The 24,028-nt window shown below is 39.4% G+C and overlaps 1 protein-coding gene across 1 annotated transcript in view; it reads left to right on the forward strand.

Moving 5' to 3' along the window:
• The window catches only part of LOC122810494 (neuron navigator 2-like), a 2,968,645-nt gene that overhangs the window by 2,621,968 nt on the left and 322,649 nt on the right, over positions 1 to 24,028 (forward strand). Inside the window, exons 32-33 of the mRNA XM_044082075.1 lie at positions 15,649 to 15,808; positions 17,416 to 17,521. Of these exons, the coding sequence (XP_043938010.1) occupies positions 15,649 to 15,808; positions 17,416 to 17,521 (266 nt within the window). The remainder of the gene's footprint in view (positions 1 to 15,648; positions 15,809 to 17,415; positions 17,522 to 24,028) is intronic.

The following is a 24,028-nucleotide window of genomic DNA, read 5'->3' on the forward strand; positions in this document are numbered from 1 at the left end:
TAAGTTGTTTAAATGTAAGTAATTAATACGCAGAGTCCAGAGATGAACTTCAGTGCTACTTTGTTGCCTACATACTTGTATACTGGCATGTCCAGTAGGTACATGTGTCTGCAGAGCAATCAAATTAGGGTAAAGAGGTCACCATGACATTAAATAATGTCTTGCAGGTTGTATTACTTCTGTAATGACACTGCTTTGTTTATCCAGGGTTGGTAATACTGTCTTTTGTGCAAATGTCCTTGAACTTTGATTTTAGGAGTGCCATATTGGTATGTTGATGTAGTTGGAGGTGAGGAAGAGTAGAATCCAGCATTTGTGAGGACTATAAAAGAGATCCGTAGCTGAGCCAGATATGGAAATAAGGTACATAAGCAAAGCTGGTGCTGGAATGCAGAAGCATAGGCCCCAACCTGCTAATAAGCCAATGTGGAAAGCAGACCATAGCAGTCTGTGACAAACGGTCAAAATGTGCAACACCCTATTTAAACTCTACGCAAAGCATACCTTGACCATGGCTTTCAACCAAAATATTCCATATGTAAGTACTTAATAATACACACACACTCTTGCAGACACAGACATTTACATGTGTACACGCACACACACACACACACACACACACACACACACACACACACACCTAGAAGCAAAAAGGCAGTGGCTCACTCATATAGAAAAAAATCAAACACACACACACAGCAGTAACTTCACTAATGGTATAATTTATGTATTTATCCATTCAGAATAAAACATCCAAGGATATTCTGTCAGATATATGGCTATAACTGCTTTCTTCAAATAGCCGCACACAAAGGTGCAGAGGCACAGACACACAGGTGACCCACCACATACCCACTCACAGAAATGTATCCAGTAATTAGTGCTACTTTATTGACCCAGTACTTCTCGGATGTTTCATTCTGATTCACTGAAGGAAGGAATACATACATTGTAACAACAGTGAAGTCACTTTTGTCAGACACATACAGTCCAAAGCATTACATCTCCATCACCCCTCCTCACACATAGACATATACAGTGTTCTCAGCTATCCTTGACTTTGCTAAATGCCCCTGATTGTTTTCTCCTTTTGCTGTCTGTTCTTCAGGTATTTTTCACATGTTCAGGACTGCAGTCCCTGAGTAATCATTAACAGTTTGAGTTTGACTTCATAAAATGTATCGTAAGGCAAACTGTTATTTTATCAAATTTCAAACTCTGTAACAATATTTAAAATCTGATTTGGAAACTTTCCCTCCAGTTTTTTTTCTTCATCCCTGTTTCTTGAGCCAAGACATTGTCAGATACTTACATAAACGCCATACCTCTCAAGTGTCCAGATTTTTGCCACATATTATTGGTCTTTTCCCTCATAAAATATATGTTTTCTGGCAAACCACTGAAGGCCGAGTCTCTAAATAGTTACATACATTTGAGTTTCAAACTTTACTTCCTTCAAAAAATAAATGCTAGCACGAATCCTGTTATTCTAGCAAATTTCTGAGTTTATAAGAACAGTATTTAAAATTGGTTCCTTTTTTGGGCCTTTGACACCCCCACCCCCCATTAATTAAGGTTTTGTCCAGATTTCTTGTGCTAAGACGTTGACAGCTATGACATTCACACGCACACACACATTCACCCTTGTGATACCTCTCAGAATTTTGCAGAATGCCCAAATTTATTCCTCATATTTTTGGTCTATTCCACATAAAATATATAGTTTTCTGGCAAATCACAGAGGTATTTCTTACTGTAGGAGGTTGAGAGTTATGCGTTTAAAGAGAGGGGAAAAAATAAAATAGGAACAAAACATTACCAAAGTAAATGACTGCAATACCAGCCGTTAAAAAGGATTCCTTCGAACTGCTGGTGTTGCAGTTAATTTGGTACTGTTTTGATTGTGTTTTTTTTTTCGCCCTATATTTAAACTCAATTTTCCACAGCCATTCCTGGTATGCGATTGGTCACATATTTGGGCATTTCCATTGGCTCCCGTCCTTAGAACCATTACTTAATTGACTCGTATACTGCTGTTACAGCTAGTCGCCATCGTGATATATGAACCAATCGAAAGCTTTGTAGCACAGTCATCGCTGGTCAGTGTGGAACAGTGGAGTAGCTGTTTGATTGGTTTGTATAGTGCAATGCTGATTGGCAGTAATTGTAGTGTACAAACCAACCCATAGCCATTTAGCAGAACCAATGCTTTTCAGTGCGGAACAACGGGTTCGTTTATGGTCGAATGTGGAGCATTCCACATAATCCAGATCATTTGGCTGCTCAGTGCAGAAGTCCAGGAATTCATCAAAAGAAAGAAGTGGAGCAGAAAGTGGAAGATAGAAAAACGGCTAAGAGGGAGTACTAGCTGGTTAACAAAGAAGCTAAGAGACCAGTTTCAATAAAAAGAGCAAGTTGTAAGAGGCACTCAACCATCTTCTAGAAAGTGATTAGGAAATGGCACAAAGAAACTGTTATCAGAGACAGAAAGGTAAAAAAGATAGTCATCAGACACCCTTCATAAGTGATGCCACCAACAGCCTGCTCATCGGTCCACAGGACATCAAAGGCAGTTGTTAGGAATACTTCCAGCAGCTTCTGTATGCAGAAGCTGTACTGCCCCAGACACAGCCTTCAGTGAAAGAGGCAAGAAGAGTCAACCATAGAAGAAGCAAAAGCAGCACTAATGAAAGTACAGTCAAGGAAAGCAGCAAGCAGAGATGAGGTCACAACAGTACAGTCAAGGAAAGCAGCAAGCAGAGATGAGGTCACAACAGTACAGTCAAGGAAAGCAGCAAGCAGAGATGAGGTCACAGCAGACGTGGTCACTAATGAAAGTACAGTCAAGGAAAGCAGCAAGCAGAGATGAGGTCACAAGCTGAGATGAGGTCACAGCAGACATGGTCACTAATGAAAGTACAGTCAAGGAATGCAGCAAGCAGAGATGAGGTCACAGCAGACATGGTCACTAATGAAAGTACAGTCAAGGAAAGCAGCAAGCAGAGATGAGGTCACAACAGTACAGTCAAGGAAAGCAGCAAGCAGAGATGAGGTCACAACAGACGTGGTCACTAATGAAAGTACAGTCAAGGAAAGCAGCAAGCAGAGATGAGGTCACAGCAGTACAGTCAAGGAATGCAGCAAGCTGAGATGAGGTCACAGCAGACATGGTCACTAATGAAAGTACAGTCAAGGAATGCAGCAAGCAGAGATGAGGTCACAGCAGACATGGTCACTAATGAAAGTACAGTCAAGGAAAGCAGCAAGCAGAGATGGTCACAGCAGACCTGGTCACTAATGAAAGTACAGTCAAGGAAAGCAGCAAGCAGAGATGAGGTCACAGCAGATGTGGTCACTAATGAAAGTACAGTCAAGGAAAGCAGCAATCTGAGATGAGGTCACAGCAGACATGGTCACTAATGAAAGTACAGTCAAGGAAAGCAGCAATCTGAGATGAGGTCACAGCAGACATGGTTAAGATATTTGGGTGACACGGGAGAAATGGTTCCTAAGAGTAGTCATAGCAGTATGGAGAGAAAGGCGTATCCCAGATGACTGGAGAATAAGCATACTAGTGCTAGTGTACAAGGTCAAAGGGAACAGCTGCAACTGTCTGTTGTACACGGGTATCAAACTCCTGTCACACTGCATGAAAGATCTCGAGAAAGTGACTGATAAACGAATAAATGGAGTAGTGGAAAGTAAAATGAGATATGTTTGCATTGAGACAGATAGTGGAGAATAACCTGGAGATGTGGAAAGTGTCCAACTGGCATTTCTAGACCTGAAGAACGCATATGACAAGGTTCCAAAAAACCTGATTTGGGCAGTCCTAAGATAGTTTTAAGTTCCAGAAACATGCATATAATTAGTGCAGGCTATGTACAAGGACTCAAGACAAAAGTGTGAACAGCAGTCAGACTCTGAGGGGGGTTCCCAGAGGGAGTGAGTGTACATCAAAGTTCATTTCTGAGCCCACTGCTGTTCATACTGGTGATAGACTACATTCGCATACAGGTCAGAAAGGATGGATCAACAAAGCTGCTGTATGAAGATGATATGATGTGGCTTTACATGCAGACTCTGAACAAGAACATCAGGAAAGAATAGGGGAATGGAATGCAAAACTGCAGGCACATGGGAAGAAACTAAGTTCAGATAAGATTGTTATGACAGCAACTGTGGAAAATAAGATGATGATGAAAATGGAGATAGAATGGAAAATAGTGGAACAGGTTAACAGCTTCATAAGTGTGGGAGGGGTAGTTGAGCAAGTCAGAGGTAGGATCAGAGGGGCTTGCAGCCAACTTGGCACAGTGTGCAAGATGTAGTGTATGACGGAAGAATGCCAAAGAAGATAAAAAGTAAGGTGGACAAAACACTTGTGCGATCAGTACTACTGTATGGTACAGAAACCTGGGCAGTAAAGGCAGAGCTGCTGTAGAAACTAGAGTGATGGAGATGAAGTGTCTGATATGGGTGGTGGGATGCATACTGTGGGACAGAAGAGGAAATGAGGACATCACAACAGAAGCCAAAGTAGCTTCATTTGCAGATAAGGTCAAAAAGAACAAATTAAGGTGCTTCAGACATAAACAGGAAACAGAAGACCCAGTGAAGGAAGAAGGTAAGTGGAAATAAGAGCGTTCGAAAAACAGATGGATCTCATGAGAGAAGATTTGTAGCAGTCAGTCATAGCCATTGACAAAGGCAGAAGAGTAGCACTGAATCAAGAGAGAGAGGGTGATAGTTGACATGACACCCCGATCATATAGTAATGGGGAGAAAGAGGGTCGAGAGAGGGTGACAGTTGACATGACACCACGATCATGTAGTAATGGGGAGAAAGAGGGTCGAGAGATGGTGACAGTTGGCATGACACCACGATCATGTAGTAATGGGGAGAAAGAGGGTCGAGAGAGGGTGACAGTTGACATGACACCCCGATCATATAGTAATGGGGAGAAAGAGGGACCCCCGATCATATAGTAATGGGGAGAAAGAGGGTTGAAGATGAGGATTCTAGGTATTCCCAAGAGCATCAGTTTGTGAAATGTTAGGTTTTAATAGCACCTGTTAGCTGTCTCTGATTGACGTGATCTACTTTTCATGTGCTCGCGGTAGTGACTCTCTGACCACATGACCGCACTACCGTCTCTCTGCCCTGATGGTTTTGATTATCATTATCCTCCTGGGCAATTGACCCATTTCCCCATCACCAGAGTGAGAGTCAAAGGAGAAGAGGCCGTCATTCACACAGCCACCTAGGGTGCTTTGAGGTTTTTTCATGTTTTTGCCAATTCCTACTGTCTTGGCTTGTCAACATTAACTGGTTGACTCTCAGTAATCCAAACTCTAATACTGTGTTAATTTATATTAATTCATATGGCTTTACACAGCTAATCTCCCAACCTACCCATACAAACAACTCTCACACATCTAGTACTCTTATTGACTGAGTACTTGTATCTAATCCTTCCAAATATCATAACCCTGAAATCCTAGCCAACACCCTGAGCTATCACTCCCCTATAGAAGTGCTTAGCTTCACTCCTCACTTCTCAAAACCTCCTTAATTAACTAATTAACGTTGCTAAAGTGGTTAGAAAGACCTTCTACATTGCCCACCTGATCATGAAGGGATTCACATCCAGATCTAGTGAGGTCATTTTTCCCCTGTACTCTTCACTTATCAGACCAATGATCGAGTACAACGCCCCATTCGGGATATATCTCACCCGACATCTGCAGCAATTGGAGAGACCCCAAAAGTTCCTCACTAAAAGGATAAAGGGACTCCAAAATCTGTCATATGCTGCCAGATTGAAGAAACTCCAGCTCTATTCAGTCGCATACCATCTGCTCAGAGGTGACATGTGCCTGACATACAAGGCCATGTCCAACCAGGAATTAATGGACATGCTCCACCTCAGAAAATTCAAATCCATCAAAACCACTAGAGCAAGCGACTTAAACCTTAGCACGGATATAAATAGGACGTGCTGGAGGGATAGATTTATCACTCAGAGACTCCCTATGCTGTGGAATAAAATCCCGGTCCATGTGAGGCAGAGCACCTCGCTGGCTCTGTTCAAGAGAAATCTTGACCTGTGGATGGGAGATCGTAGGTTTACCCCGGGAATCATCTCTGTGTCACTGCTGGACAGAAGCACAACAAACTAATGGGTACAGTATTTTTTCATATAAGGGGTGGCATAAGCCACAAAACTTTGGGCTAGGCTTATAAATGCCTTAGGGCAGATAGCCTAGTATAAACCTATGAACCTATGAACCTATAATGTATCACTTGTCGTAAACTCTCTAACTTCCATCCAGAAACCTGTAATGCCCTCATCTCTAAAGTAAACTGGAAATTCCTTACCAAACTCCCACTAGAAGAAGCAGTCCTAGCTTTCAACTCGACCTTCCTTAGCATCTTAGACTCACTTTCTCCCCTCACAGAGTCTGAAGTAAGTCCACCATATCTCCGTGGCTTTCAAAAGCCACTCATACACTTACGATAACTAGAGACAAATTATGGAAAAAATGGTCACAAGCTAAGCTCCCTGAAGATTTGCAAAAATATAAAGAACTCAGAAATTTGACAAAAAAAACACAAAGATAAAAAGGACTTTTATAACAAACCTCTCACAGCCCTAAAATCTAATTCTAAAAAATTCTGGAACTCTATTAACCAAATATTACATCCTGGTAATCTTAGCTCCCACAATCCATGCCCAGACAAGACATCTGAAGAAACTGCCACTATCTTCAATACCTATTTTATCGATTCAGTGTCTAATCTACTGATCCCTAACCCAAACTCATCTACTACTAACATCTCCAACTTTTCTGAACCTACTCCTAATACTATCCCCTCAAATACCTTCTCCCTCAAACCTGTACCTAGTAGCTACATCAGAACTCTACTCTCTAAATTAAAACCATGCTCAGCATCAGCTGACACTATTCCTTCCACTTTTCTTCTACTAGCAGCTGACTCTCTAGCTCTCCCTGTATCTATCCTAATTAATCACTCTATCTCTGAATCTAAAGTGCCTTCCATCTGGAAACAATGCTACACTCTACCTATACACAAAGGAGGCAATTCCTCTGATATCTCCAACTTTAGACCTATTGCTATCCTCTCCCCTCTCTCTAAAGTACTAGAAGAATGTATTCATAAATAAGTTATGCAGTATCTAATACAGGAAAGTCTGCCTACACCCACTCAACATGGCTTCAGACCCAAACATAGCACCACTACAGCTGTATTATCCTTCCTCAACACAGTCTCTATAGCCATGGACGACCATAAACTTATTTCTTGCCTATTCTTCGACCTCTCAAAAACTTTTGAAACTACCTCACAGTCTCTTCTGCTGCACAAACTGCATAACCTCAACTTTTCCTCTGATACTGTTGCATGGTTCTCCAGCTACCTCACTGATAGATCTCAGTCAGTGAGATGGCACTCTGCACTCTCCCCTCCTTTCCTTGTAAAAATGGTTGTACCTCAAGGGTCTATCCTTAGGGCCTTTATGTTTTAATATCTTTACTAATCAGCTCTATACCTCCTGTCCTCAGTCATCTTTAGAGCAATACGCAGATGACTCTACAGTCATCATCACAGCCAACTCTCCCTCTAAGCTCTTCTCAGCTACTCGGGCATCTTTTAACTTAGTTGAAACATGGCTCTCCAACAACCAGCTCGTAACCCTAAAAAAACAAAGCTGTTACTCTTCCTACCTAAAAGGTTCAACAATATTAAACCCTCCTTCTCCATACAGTCCCTTAATAACACTCCATTCAGGTAGAATCCAGTACTAAGCTCTTAGGCGTAACCATCGACAATCAGCTTAAATTTGACTTGCATGTTAATAACTGTATCAAAAAGACTCATTCAAAACTAGGGCTCCTTTACTGTAACAAGAAATTCCTTACCTCTGAAGCCAAGATTACTCTCTGTCTTACCTACCTTCTACCCAGTCTAATGTATAGTTGTCAAATTCTCAAACTCTTAACTCAACAGTCCTAACCAAACTTGGATCTACCTACAACAAGGTAGCTAGATTTGCTGCCCAACAAACCTACACATCCCATCACTGTCTTTCTAAAACACCTAAACTGGCTTGAATTACCCAACCAGCTTCTCTCTCAGCTCCAGATAATCCATACTATCCTGTACCAGCCTTCCTACTGCCCAGCACTATCATCTCTCATCTCCCAATACTCTCCCTCCAGACCTCTCTGAAGCTCTAACCAAAGCCTACTACAAATCTACAAACCCAAGTCTAAATGTGGATGCAACATGTACAGCTATCACCCTACTATTGCTTGGAATAGGCTCCCACTAGAAATCAGGCCCCCTTACACATCCTAAACAATTTAAGACAGCCACCAAAGAGCACTTTAAAAGTCACTGGTCCTGCCACTGCACTCTCCCTCCTTAACACCCCCTACTTCTCATACCTTAATCTACTTTCTGCCCTTCACTCACTCTTCTCCCTAGCTCTCTCTAATCTTCCTTGACTACTCTTTCTACTGTCTTCTAAAATATGTTAAGGAAATTGCCTCAGAGAAACATTCTTTTGTAATTGTCTTACCTTCATGCAACTACATCATGATAAAACTGGGTTTTTGTAACCTACTCATCTTAATGACATATTTCTTTTTATACATCTTGAAATAGTTATGCTATACTCCTGATTATTGACACTGTATATATAACATTGTATTGCTACTTAATGCCTTGTAATAATCCTGTAATATTGCTGTTTAATGCTAATTTATAATGAAAATTGTATAATATGTTGGATCTTTTCTCTCCGGGCCTCCGCTGAAAAAGGGCTCTTCAGCTCTGTCGGACAATCCCGGTCAACAAATGTTAAATAAAATAAATAAATAAAATAAATGCACCTGGTGAGGCTTGGGGGAGGTGTAAAATGGGCTGCAGGCAAAGAACATCCTTTCATTTCTACAGAAGACATTCCATCCAAGTAGCTGAGGCCTGCCCCTACTCTTAAGATATGAGTGGTCAGGTCCCTGATCTCATCCAGGGATTTAGCACTGTCCATTGTTCTTCCAAGTGAGTGCTGTTCTATTCCCACTGGTTACTCCAGTGCCAGGGCTGCTAATCAAACCCCGGTCAAATAGGTAACGGCCAGGTCTCTGTTGCTCTGTGCCATGCAGACAGGGAGTGGACCTGGAACAGTGGTACAGATGAGTTGTTCATAGATAGCTTGAGGCGTGACATTGGCACTTTAGTTGCTTATGAGTTGTGGATAGTCACAGACATTTTTCTTATATGGGAAGCAGTTTTTGTGGTTGTCCTTGAGCTGTGAATATGGTCCACCATCTCACTCATGGAGCAAATACATGTGGTAATCCCTTGAAATATATATATATATATTTTTTTTTTTTTTTTTGCATTGTGTGGTGTGCCATTTCCCTTTTGTTGTAGTAATATGGTTAGCTGCTTTCTTCAGGAAATGATTGCTGCGGGTGATCAGAACTGTCATGTTCCTTTAGGTGTCCAGTACATGTCATTTCTCCTTCAGTTTATATGCAGATCAGCTGATTCTTCACAGTACACTTTTCTGGTCATTACTTGTGGGCCATTTGGTTCTGGAACACTTAAGTATTTTTTGTATCTCCTATATACAATGTTACATCTTATGAGTTTACTTTTCAAACACATTTGCTACTTTTATGGTCTCTGTTTTTTAATTTGCCTGTAAGAGACTTTCATAAATTATTTCCTCGCACTGGAGTTTTGGAGTTTGACCTGTACTTTATGCCACTAGTTTATTACATCTATTCTGACGCACTGCTTTTAAATGTATTACATCTATTCTGACACACTGCTTTGAAGTTTAGCATTACAAGTGTAGCATTGATGGTTGCTTGAGTTGCGTTTCAATAAACAGAATATTTGATCCTGAAATAGTCTGTTTTTGGAAAATCTGCAGCTAAAATATTTCAGCAACAAGAAATGTTTGCCATTTTTCCAAAAGACCAAGGAAGCCTCAGTTTTGGAGAGGCAGGGTAACACTCCATTTTTTCAAGTTAAAGATAATTTAAATGCAGGAAAAATTAATATAGATCATTTTAGAATATCAAAGACACAAAGAAATGCTAGAGAGGAAGTAGTAAAGCAAAGTCGAGATAGTGGCGGAATCCAAAATTGAGTGCAGCAGCCCTGTAGTTTAGGTTCCAAAACCCGATGGAACCCTAGGGGTCTGTAGTGATCTGAGGAGGCTCCCCAAGGCCCATTACTGAGGAAGTGGTAGAATGACTGGAGAAGGCAGTAACAGCATTAAATGGGTCACAGCCATTTCCTGTTCAGCACTGGCTTTTCGTGACACACCACAGTGTAGATGCTGTGGCATAGGTATTTAGGCCATCCTTTGGGCATGAAAGTGGTGGTTTCAGACTGGGGGTTCAGTTGCAGCTGTTAAACAGCATGGTGGATCTCATCAAGTGGTGAAGTACAAGTCACCCAAAGCTGTGTATATACTTTAAACTTGAATGTTTCTGTGCCTTAGTTAATCATGTTTCTTTAAATGAGAAAGGCGATCTGCTTTGTTAATGAGACATACTTTTAGTGACACAAGCTTATGTAGGAGTTTATTTGCTCTCTGTGATTGGAAACCTGATTTTTGGAGCATCTAGTGTGGAAGTGAAAAAGTAGAGTGAACTGGAAAAAGACATCAGGATAACGCTGAAATTTACTCCTGATTTGTGAGAGAGAAAAAGCTGGGGGGAGGGGCTCTGAATGGAACTATAACAGCAGTTTTGAAGTACTGGCTGTGAATTTGTTGGCAGCCCTAAATGTTTTGTTTCTGAAAAACATACATTTTAATTTTTTTTAAATAAACAATGTTATCTTCTAACTAAGACTGGTGTCTCTACTGGAGTTAATGTTCCATTAATTAATTTAATTAAAATGTACACATACTTACATACAGAATAAAATGTACACATAGATGCATGCAGAGGTGCAGGGAGAGAGATGTTTCTTCAAAACTGTGCACAAATCACAAGAGTAAATTCATAAACAAATTTCTAGGTAAATGTAGCTGATACCTACAGAGATCAGGAAGTTCATGGTTAAGGCATGGAGAACGGTAGATGGAGAGGTACACCATGTTATTCTAAGAAGACTCGTGCTAGTGTAGTAAGGGAATTAGATTTAGTACTTGTGAAATATTACTTCTGTGTTATTTTTGTCTCTGACCCTGCCAAACATCATGCCCACCCCCATGGTCTTAATCCCATTTATAGACCTGTTAATGAGGAGTCCCCAGAGCAAGGGCTAGAGCTGACCAGACCCACTGCAATCCAGGCAGCTACTACCCTGGCAATGAGAGTTTTCTTGTTAGGCCCTTACCCTGGCGTTTAACTGGGCCTCTTACCCTTTCCAAGTGCATGCACCTGCTGCCAGCTTAATATAACAAGTGCTGCTGTCACAAGTATGCCAAGTCCTCGTCCTGGGCATTTTGTTGTTTCTCAAACTTTACTTGCTTGGTGACTTTTACCAGACTAGCACTTCTGGTCTTCTGTGCAGGGTAGGTGACCTGACATCACTTCTCAGTCCGTTTCTCCCCTGTCTGTGTCTTCCAGCATCCATGCCATAGATCCAGGTATATTTGGGAAGTATCTTTTGCATCCTAGGACGACAGTAGCCAAAAAACAACGTAGTGTGATTCATCATATTCCCTTCCACCAAAAGCATGAGCAGAAGAAATGCTTTTCTTTCTCGGTGAAGTTGGGCTCACTCTCTTTGATGAAGTGAGGAGCTTCACGTTACAAGAGGACCTTGCTGTACAGACACTGCTCCTTTCTGCTGAGTAACTCCTGGGTGTCTCCCACAAGACGTGAACCAGGTGCAGCCCACTGGGAGAAGGGCTTGGGGCAGATGAGGGACACATTGGAGGGGATTACATCTCAGATTGCTCGGGGATCTCATGGAATAAGCTAGAGACTGTTGATGGGAAAGGAAAAGCCTGAATTACCCTGCTCACCTTGTTTACCATTAAGGCATGTAATTAGAAAATGATGGTGTTTCCTGTGAGCCTGTGCTAGTTGTCACGCAGTGTTTCCATGGTAACTGGTATGATTACTGCATTCATACACTGAACATGCCATAGATGACTCACTGTTTCCATACTTTAGACTACAGTCTAGACAGAGCATTGAACTAGTTCAGAACTGAGTTTGTCATCTCTCTTTGTAATTCAAAACAATGAAAAAAAATAACACCTTTTAAGCACCTTAGAGAACTTCTTTAGTAATGTCAAGGGTTATTTTTCCTTAAAACACAAGACTCAAGCCTGTGTGTTTGGTATAAATCTTTTAAGGTTATTTCTCTACTTTTATTGGTTTCTTTACATGAGAGGACAGCACGGTAGGTTAATGGCAAGATATCTGCTTCAGCATAGAGGATTATGTCCTCATCTGTCATCATTGCAGATCTGTAGTTTTAAATGGTCTCTCCCTTTTTTAATTTCTCCAAATCTTTTTAGGTTTCTAATGCCATGATGGGAATGGACCCCATTCCTAAGTCAAAGTACTATTAAAGTTCATGAAATTAGTATTGTTTCACTTTGATGTCAGCCAAAAGTGCTCTTTGCAGCATCCGCAATGTGACCAGTAATGACTCCTGCAGTTCATATGGAGTTAGTTACATGTATTGGTAGCATGTCTAAATAAGATTTTAGACACTTTTTTTTTTTATAAGACCCGTTGCTCCTTGTACTATTGGAACTGTCTGAGTATCCTCCTTCCACATTGCTCTCGTTTCTCCTTGCAGATCCTGATATTTTATAACTTTATGTCTCTCTGTGCACAGGACACTGTAGTCACGGAGTGTAGCGATTTCAATGATCAATGCTACTTTTGTCTTCTTTTCCTGGACCACTATATCCAGTTTTCTAGCATCTATCTTTTGAGTTGTTGGTAATGGATGATCCCATGTGATATAGACGTCATCATTTTCTATGATGCTTTGTGGCTCATATTTCCAGTGCTTTTCAGCCACTTCAGAATCATAATGTTTGCATAATCCTCAGTGCAACAGTTTCACCACATTGTTGTGCCTTTCAGTATACAGTCCTTCTGCCATTAGTATGTCACAACCTGCAACGAGGTGTGCGACTGTTACCAGTTTGGTTTTACAAAACCTACATTTGTCTGTTTCTCCCACATGTTCAATGGACTTAGTAAACCAACATGTACGTAACCCACTATATTGAGCTGCCAGTATTAACCTTTTATCTCTTGGTTTGAATTCACCTCTCCTTAACCATTCCTGCGTTTGCTCCTGATCAACATGAGGTTCTTCCAGACGTTTGCTGTACTTGTAACTATATTTATGCATTTTCCACATTTCTTGCCTTTTCATCTAGTCCTTCACCTTATATGCTTTCTTTTGTTTTTTGGCACATTCAGTTACTACCTGATTTTTATCTACTTCTGGTTTGATTTCTATTCCTGCTTGATGCTAATATGCTTCTGCTAGGTTAAAGCAGGGAAGTTCTCCTCATGTTTCAAAACTTTCAGTACATTTAGGTCTTGTGAGGTCAGCAGATGTGTGGTGTCCCACGACTGCAGATCTGTACATGTAGTCAATTTCAAGTAAGCCCATCCCTCCTTCGGAACGGGGAATATGTAATCTTGGTATACACTGATTTTTTTATAAATCGTTTGCAGAACATGAAACAACCTTCTTATTGTAATATCTAATCTATCCAGTACGTTTTGGGGCCAATCAATCACTCCAAAAGTGTAAGTTAGGACGAGAAGAGCAAATTGCTTTATAGCTTGAATTTTGTTCCTAGATGTCAGTACTGTTTTCAGGATTAATTTAAGTTGTCTGAAATATTGCGTACTAAGTTTTACTCGCATTTGTTCATGTTTAATTGCTGATCCTTCAGTAATTCCCAAGTATTTATACACTTCCTGTAAGTTATTTTATATCACATTCCTGTCCCAAACTGATATTTTCCTGGTGCTGCAGTTTTCCTGCTTTAAAGGTTACTTTTGCACATTTATAGGTTCATAGGCTGGTACTAGGCTATCGGCCCTAGGGCCTTTACAAGCCTAACTGTAACAATTCCCTGGCTATTTCTTCCAACAGTATTTACTTCCCAAGTGACATTCTAATATCATTTGAAAAAGTTTTGACAACCTGCAGTTGTGCTTTCAGTTCCTCATCTGATGAGCTGTACAGTTTTAAATCATCGACAAATAAAAGATGAGAAGTCCTTAGACTTTGTTGTTTTTTAGGAGCCAGACTGTAGCCATGACCTAAGCTGTTAAGTAAACAGCTATTAAGTTAGGGGCAAGACAGAACAGCAACGGTGACAGAGAGTCACCTTGGAATATCCCCCTTTGAATTTTTATCCTTGGGATAATAATTTGTCCTTCATCATGGTTTAATTGCAAACTGGTCTGCCATTGTTTCATGGTCAGTGTAACATAGTCAATCAGTGTAGGATGCATCTTATACATTTTTAAGCACCCTTTTATCCATGAATATTGTCAAATGCTTTCTTATGGTCAATCCATGCCATACTTAGTCTTCCCCTTTTTACAGTTCCCCACTATGACTTTATTTAACAACAAATGATCCTTTGTTCCATATGAGTTTCTTTTATTGCCCTTTTGTTCTACTGCCATACTTGAGTTTTCTTCTAAATGATTATAAACTCTGTCAGCATAAATTCCCATGTATACTTTATACATTGTCGGAAGGCAAGTTATTGGTCTATAATTTTTGGGGTAGCTTGCAGGTTCACTCTTAAGTAGAAGTATATTGTTTTACATGTTGTTAGCCAGATTGCTGTGTGTTTGTGGTGTGCATATAAATAGTTCTTACTTCTGGCTAGGTCTTCATGCAAAGATGTTAATATTTTTAACCAAAAGTTAGGTACTGCATCTCAGCCTGGGGTTTTCCACTTAGAGGCTTTTCTTAACTTTGTTTCAATCTCTCTGGCTGTTACTTCACCCCATTTCATGTCCTGTACCTTTAAACTTCTTATTCTTTCTTTACTTCTTTTATTCATTTAGTATCTTTGTTGTTTTTCACAGGATCTTCATAGATACTTCTCCAAAATGCATCTATTTCTTCTTTTTTTGGCGGTCTGTCAGTTCCGTGTACCTTGTTTCCCAGTTTTCTATAAAACATTTTTGGGTCATCCCTAAATTGCCTGTTTTGTACTTTTCCTTTTTAAATCTTCGCTGTCTGGCTATGCTGATGTTCTCCAAGTACTCCCAGTTTCCTCCCACCTCCCAAAAACATGCTGCATGATTGGCTGCACTCAATTTGTACATATGTTGTATTTACCCTTGTCCTTGTGATTAGATGAGTCACGGATGAAATTATGTGAGGAAACAAGTTCACTTACCTGGTTAACAAAATAAAAGTATGTATAACATCGTATAGCTTTTGTATGTTTTTTAGAAGTATGCATGTTGTGTCTTCTTTCTATAGCTTGTTAAAGAGAAGCCATTTGTAGTTTGGTTTCTTCTTACCACCACCCTTTGTACTGTGTTTCAGACCATTCTTCTGACTTCAGCATTAAATGTAATAAGAGCAAATGGGCATGACTGAAATTGTTTTGAACATTTTTTTCTTCAACCTAGGCTGAGATTGAGAAGTTAAAAGCAGAAAATGACCGGCTCAAGTCAGAGAACCATGGAAACTGTAACAAGACCCAGTCACAGCTTTCTGTTTCTTCTTCTCCAGCATGCTTTTCAAACCTTTCCCAGCACAGCCTGAACCTGACGGAGTCAACCAGCCTAGGTACTTCTCTAGCAGAAACAGCACAATTGTATTAGATACCATGCCAGTTCTGTTTAAGATTTTCCACTTATAACGTTCTGCAGCCTGGGATAGCTTGGATTTTAGGTGATTTATGACAGACATTGTATCTGTATAACTGTAATGCTTATGAACTTGTTTTACTGATTGTAGCGTATTGCATATAGTTTTCATCAGTTAATTGCTAGCTAAGCTACTGCAGAAATTAAGATAGCTGAAGTGCCATACACTGGTCCCTTTGGTCAGTTTGTTATAGTCCACACTGTTTGCCTGATAGTACTCAACAATGTATAAGTCAATAATAGCAATTACATTCAACCTTTTTTTTAAGGAGTAACTGCCCAGCTCTTAATTCGACATATATAACTGCAGAATTGTTTTACTGTTGTTTTTTTAAATATTTTATCAAGCATTCCTCTCATTTTTGTGCTATGTCCTTCACTTTTATTTAGAGCAAGCTACCTGTGGTCAGATTTGCTGCCTGGAATGATAATTTTCCCATTTTACATTTGATTCCTTTTTATGATTGCAATTCCCAACTTAAATGATGATTTTAGATTATGCTGCATTAGTAAAAAGTACACTGTATGGAATGAATTTCTTAATTCTTGTTAGTAGTGTATAACCTTTCCTTCTGTCATAAGGAATGCTGTTGAGTCACCTGTCTGATGTTTCCTTATAATGTTTTGGTACTGTGTGTCCTCCTGTTGTGTAGGTCACGGCTGAAAAGGGTTTCAGGAATAGGTTACATGTTTGACTCACAGGTAATGTAAATAGTGCCAAAATGTTGATTGATATTCATTCACCAGGGTGTACATTGTTTTCTGATTATTTATTTCATGTCAGAAAAGTAATATGATTTGTTACCTTAACATAGTGATTAATGTTTCTCTTGTGGTAACCAAATATTTGTTTTAAACCATACAAATATGCTAATTGTGTCAGAATTCCCTCCAGGTTTTCTTTGTAAAAGAACATCCTAATGAATTAATTTAGTTAACGGGATGTATTTTTACCTCCTTCATACTGTACAATGATGTAGATGGTGAAAAAGAATTCTGAGTGACACTAATATTGTGAAGCACAGAACTCATCAGCGGTGGGTACAGCTATGGTGTTAAGAAGGCTTAGCATTATGTGTGGCTTAAGTAGAAAATGTGTCCCTGACTATGGACAGAGCAGGGATGACTAAGGTCTACGTGATATTTATTTTTTCCCAGCATTTTTTGCCACTCTTTTCTGCTGCCCCTGAAGCCCCTTTCATCTACTTCTTATTTATTCATTTACTGTGACATCTAGGGTGCTACAGCAAAAACTTGGACAAGTGGACAGGTTGTAATCCAGGTAGCCTTGAAGGGTGGATGCTTTTTCTCCTGCCCTACCTGCTGATTACAACAGCAGTTTGGTACCCATATACCCTGCTGAGTGAATTGCAGTATTATATGAAGATCTGCTGAGGCCATATCTTTTGAAAGCACATTGAATTTGTGATACCAGTAGCCAATGTAAATTGGCCATTTAATAGCCTATGTATCTTCTAGATTTTTGCTGATTAGCTAATCATGTTTTTTTCCTATTTTCCATTACAGATATGTTACTAGGTGATCCTGGCGATGGTTCCACTCGTAAAGAAGGCAGGCACGTTAAGGTTGTAGTCACCTTGCAGGAGGAGATGAGGAGGAAGGAGGTTTGTTAGTTTTGGTTATGAATTATCCTGAAGAATAGTTAACGCTACATGACTTGTTTCTAACATTCATTTTTAGGGGGTACGTTGTGATTCATCACAGTATCATCTGAAGCACTCTGCAAATGTACTTTTGTCTAGATTACAGAGTTGTAGTGTGCTTGTTTTGTTAGTCATGGATCTTATTTTATTATCTGCTAAATGAGTAGGTTCAAGTTGCATCCTGGGCCTGAAAGCAGAAGTGACAAAATAAACAGCAATTTGTGTATCATTTGTTACAAACTGGCAAAGATTTGTAAAAAGTAGCATTAATACATTCTGCCTGACTGCAGGCTACTGCATAAATCAGTACTTATAACCAAGATGTAGTAGGAGTGTGGTATATATACACAGCATCTACCTGAAATAGAGCAATTGTTTACCTCTTAATAGAGTTAAGATAGTCTCCTCAATGGCCTTCTGCAACTACTCATGTCTGGAAGGGTGAACGTCATTTGTTGAAAATGTACAGTTTTATGTGCGTGTCCTAAGTTAACAAGGTGTGTTTAAGGAAAATCTTTTCATTTATTTGTTTGAGTGCTTTCATTGCAGCAACAAGTTTGTAAAAATGTGACATAGGATCAAAGGAAGATGAGAAGAAACAACTGTATGTGACATGGGATCAAAGGAAGATGAGAAGAAACAACTGTATGTGACATGGGATCAAATGAAGATGAGAAGAAACAACTGTATGTGACATGGGATCAAAGGAAGATGAGAAGAAACAACTGTATGTGACATGGGATCAAAGGAAGATGAGAAGAAACAACTGTATGTGACATGGGATCAAAGGAAGATGAGAAGAAACAACTGTATGTGACATGGGATCAAAGGAAGATGAGAAGAAACAACTGTATGTGACATGGGATCAAATGAAGATGAGAAGAAACAACTGTATGTGACATGGGATCAAATGAAGATGAGAAGAAACAACTGTATGTGACATGGGATCAAAGGAAGATGAGAAGAAACAACTGTATGTGACATGGGATCAAAGGAAGATGAGAAGAAACAACTGTATGTGACATGGGATCAAATGAAGATGAGAAGAAACAACTGTATGTGACATGGGATCAAAGGAAGATGAGAAGAAACAACTGTATGTGACATGGGATCAAAGGAAGATGAGAAGAAACAACTGTATGTGACATGGGATCAAAGGAAGATGAGAAGAAACAACTGTATGTGACATGGGATCAAATGAAGATGAGAAGAAACAACTGTATGTGACATGGGATCAAATGAAGATGAGAAGAAACAACTGTATGTGACATGGGATCAAAGGAAGATGAGAAGAAACAACTGTATGTGACATGGGATCAAAGGAAGATGAGAAGAAACAACTGTATGTGACATGGGATCAAATGAAGATGAGAAGAAACAACTGTATGTGACATGGGATCAAATGAAGATGAGAAGAAACAACTGTATGTGACATAGGATCAAATGAAGAAGAGAAGAAACAACTGTATGTGACATAGGATCAAATGAAGATGAGAAGAAACAACTGTATGTGACATGGGATCAAAGGAAGATGAGAAGAAACAACTGTATGTGACATAGGATCAAAGGAAGATGAGAAGAAACAACTGTATGTGACATGGGATCAAAAGAAGATGAGAAGAAACAACTGTATGTGACATGGGATCAAAGGAAGATGAGAAGAAACAACTGTATGTGACATGGGATCAAATGAAGATGAGAAGAAACAACTGTATGTGACATGGGATCGAATGAAGATGAGAAGAAACAACTGTATGTGACATGGGATCAAATGAAGATGAGAAGAAACAACTGTATGTGACATGGGATCAAATGAAGATGAGAAGAAACAACTGTATGTGACATGGGATCAAATGAAGATGAGAAGAAACAACTGTATGTGACATGGGATCAAAGGAAGATGAGAAGAAACAACTGTATGTGACATGGGATCAAATGAAGATGAGAAGAAACAACTGTATGTGACATGGGATCAAAGGAAGATGAGAAGAAACAACTGTATGTGACATGGGATCAAATGAAGATGAGAAAAAACAACTGTATGTGACATGGGATCAAATGAAGATGAGAAGAAACAACTGCATGTGACATGGGATCAAAGGAAGATGAGAAGAAACAACTGTATGTGACATGGGATCAAATGAAGATGAGAAGAAACAACTGCATGTGACATGGGATCAAAGGAAGATGAGAAGAAACAACTGTATGTGACATGGGATCAAATGAAGATGAGAAGAAACAACTGCATGTGACATGGGATCAAATGAAGATGAGAAGAAACAACTGCATGTGACATGGGATCAAAGGAAGATGAGAAGAAACAACTGTATGTGACATGGGATCAAATGAAGATGAGAAGAAACAACTGTATGTGACATAGGATCAAATGAAGATGAGAAGAAACAACTGTGTAAACGATCACCCTGCTAAACATTAGCATGTGTACTTAAGCCAAAAGTTTGAAATACACATTAAAAAGAACTGTCATGTACAATCAATAGGCAGAAATAAAAGCATTCTGTCATAATGGCTTCTGCGGCAGGGCTAACCACTTGGCAGTGTTAACCTTGGCTCTAGATGATTGTCAGTGTTGAAGTGACACCCCGACCCCATGTGCAAAAATAGGAAAAAGATGTTGTGGATGGACGGATAATGGCTTCTGTCCATATTATCATGGACCTTAAATGGAATTGCGGGTCTACACAAAAAACAAGAGTATTAAATTATGTTACGAAATACAGGGTACAAATAGCAATGCTACAGGAGACACATTTGACATGCATATTTGACAAAGAAAGGATATCAGTGTGCACAATCAGCAGGATATCAGTGACAAAAGTGGTGTAATAATGTTGGTTGCTATAGTGGTTCTAATAGTAATAGAAGAGGAAAAAACACAATAATGGTAGATTTGTAATAGTAAGAGGCAAGGGAAGATGATTATGCTGACATCTATTTATATTCCACCAAAAACTGCTATTAGGGAGTTTAAAAATGGGGAAAAATCATGTTTCAGCAGAGAATATCATTTTATTAATGGGTGGGGAATGGAACTTCATTTGCAATAAGGAGCATGTATTAGGGAGAGCTTGAAGGGAAAATATAACAAAAGAGGGTAGATTTCTGAAGAAATATACAAGCATGTTTGGTTTGGAAGTTGTGAATTCAGTAGTAGGATGTCCGACAGAATTTTCATATTCCCCAAGATACAATAATTGAGCTAAACAGGGATAGAAATTATATTTCACATCAGGGTACGTATTTAATTGATAGCTTTGACACCAATACAGTAACTATTTTAGATCAAGCGCTGATATAAGCCAAGAGAGTGATGCAGGGTATAGAAGTAAAAGTGAGATGCTGGCCCTACCCTACTTATCTGTTAAAAAGCGAGAAATTAAGGGAATGGATAGTGGAAATTATTTAAGGGTTATTAGGGAATGTAAAATGTCTTTAGAATGGATATCTAGTGAGTGGGATTACATTACAATAGCATTTAAGAAATGAGAGAGAGATAAGAAAGTAGTTGGAATTATTTAGAGGGGCTGACAGAAGTTGAAGTGTTGCAGAATAGGGGGAATCTGACAGAAAAAGAAGAGGATCAACTGCAGGTGCTAAATAGAAAGTTAGGGGGTACCTATATAATACTCATAGGTTTAGAAAGTTAGGGGGTACCTATATAATATTCATAGGTTTAGAAAGTTAGGGGGTACCTATATAATACTCATAGGTTTAGAAAGTTAGGGGATACCTATATAATACTCATAGGTTTAGAAAGTTAGGGGGTACCTATATAATATTCATAGGTTTAGAAAGTTAGGGGGTACCTATATAATACTCATAGGTTTAGAAAGTTAGGGGGTACCTATATAATATTCATAGGTTTAGAAAGTTAGGGGGTACCTATATAATATTCATAGGTTTAGAAAGTTAGGGGGTACCTATATAATATTCATAGGTTTAGAAAGTTAGGGGGTACCTATATAATATTCATAGGCTTAGAAAGATTGGTGTTAACTCTACTGCACAGAATGTTTTAGTACAACTTGGGCAACAGAAAATAGAAAGGGTTGTTTCCAAAATTAGGGAGGGTATGGCAAGAAAAATGACCAGAAATCATGTAGTGGTATTAGAGATATTTTGGAAATGTTATGAACATTTGTGTAAAGCAAGAGAATGTGGAAATCAAGAGAGCAACAATTGGAATACTTCCTGAAGACTTAATTATCCCAAGCTTCAAGGAAGATGAGGTTCAGTAATTAATTGCTAAGATAGAAGGGGATGAGATAAAAATGGTGATGTATTATCAATCAACAGGGAAATCTCCAGGAACACAAGTTATTAATGCAGACGTTTGAAAGCTAGGAGGGAAGACAGTGCTAAAGATCTGGAAGATTTGGGGTAATAATATTTTAAAAGGAGGGGAAGCATCAGCATCATCTTTGAAGACTGTGGCGTCTTATTGTATAGACCCATTTCAATTTTAAACCATGATTAGAATTATCATTATCATGATGGGTAACCTCAAATTCACCCTGGTTAGCATCTTTCTCCCTCATGAATGACATATTAAACCATGATTAGAATGATGATCATCACCATGATGGGTAACCTCAAATTCACCCTGGTTAGCATCCTTCTCCCTCATGAATGACATTAAACCATGATTACAGTGATGATCATCACCATGATGGGTAACCTCAAATTCACACTGGTTAGCATCCTTCTCCTCATGAATGACATATTAAACCATGATTAGAATGGTTATCATTACCATGATGGGTAACCTCGAATTTACCCTGGTTAGCATCCTTCTCCCTCATGAATGGCATGTTAAACCATGATTATAATGATGATCACCATGTTGGGTAACCTCAAATTCACCCTAGTTAGCATCCTTCTCCCTCATATTAAACCATGATTATAATGATCATCACCATGATGGATAACCTCGAATTCGCCCTGGTTAGCATCCTTCTACCTCATTTTAAACCACGATTATAATGATAATCATAACCATGATGGGTAACCTCGAATTCACCCTGGTTAGCATCCTTCTCCCCCATGAATGATATGTTAAACCATGATTAGAATGAGGATCATTACCATGATGGGTAACCTTGAATTCACCCTGGTTAGCATCCTTCTCATGAATGACGTATTAAACCATGATTAGAATGATCATCACTATGATGGGTAACCTCAAATTCACCCTGGTTAGCATCCTTCTCCGCATGAATGACATATTAAACCATGATTAGAATGATGATCATCACCAGGATGGGTAACCTCAAATTCACCCTGGTTAGCATCTTTCTCCCTCATGAATGACATATTAAACCATGATTAGAATGATGATCATCACCATGATGGGTAACCTCGAATTCACCCTGGGTAGCATCCTTCTCCCTCATGAATGACATGGTCTGCACCTGTTGCCACTAGGCTTTTGGATATTGGCCAAATCATTATCCGTCCATATATTGCCTTTTTAGGCATTACCAAACAGGTAAACCTCCCAACATAGCAAAGTCTACTCATGATGGGCTAAAGGTACTACTGCTTAATAGTAGGAGTCTAAACAAGAAACTACACTCCCTGGAAGCACTCCTTACACTTGACCATGCTAACATCTGTGCAGTTATTGAAATATGATTCAGATTCCTGGAAGGCACCCCAGTAAGCAAGCTTATATTGCCTTCAGTACATTCAGACCACCTACTACACATGAAAAAACAAGAGTAGGAGGTGTACAAATCTACATAAAAAATAAGCACCCTCAAATCTAATCAAACAACATGACACATTTGAGCTACTCCATGTCCATCTAACTGTAGTTAAAATCCCTTGCCATATCCTATGTACAGGTCCCCCACCTTGACCCAGAAAAAACATACCTAAATCTACCTGTCCATTAACTGGGAAGCATACACAACTAACATTCAGATTTCTAGACTTTGTGTCCTGGAACAGCTAGTCTGCACTACCACTAGGTGTACAAATATCTTAGATGTGATGCTCATGGACATGGAGGTAGTGTTGCCCCCCCCCCCCCCCCAACTATAACGTCCTCACTGGTTAGATCAGATCACAAAGCTCTCTCATTTGAAATAAATATAAAACTAGAACTTCTGTCTAACCTCAGAACCTTTAAGAACCTTTCTAAGGCTAACTGCCTTCTGTTAAGCGACGGCATAGCTAATTTCGAAGCACCCCCAACCCAGAAAATATGGAGACCTATACAGAGGTGTACACAGAAGGACTGTGCACCATATAAGCAGGTGCATAGAAACAGCAATATCAGACTGTAATCAACCAAAGTCAAGCTGCAAAAGCAAGCCATCCTGATGGACTCCTTGTATAAACAGGCTATACAAGAGAAAAAAGAAATTCCTGTTAGAAATTGGAGAAAACAAGCACAACAGGGCAAATAAAACTCTATAATTAGTTTAAACAAGAAAGTCAGGGGACTAGTC

This window comes from Protopterus annectens, chromosome 9.part0, assembly GCF_019279795.1.
Source record: "Protopterus annectens isolate FY-2018-M chromosome 9.part0, PAN1.0, whole genome shotgun sequence".
Lineage (NCBI taxonomy): Eukaryota > Metazoa > Chordata > Ceratodontiformes > Protopteridae > Protopterus > Protopterus annectens.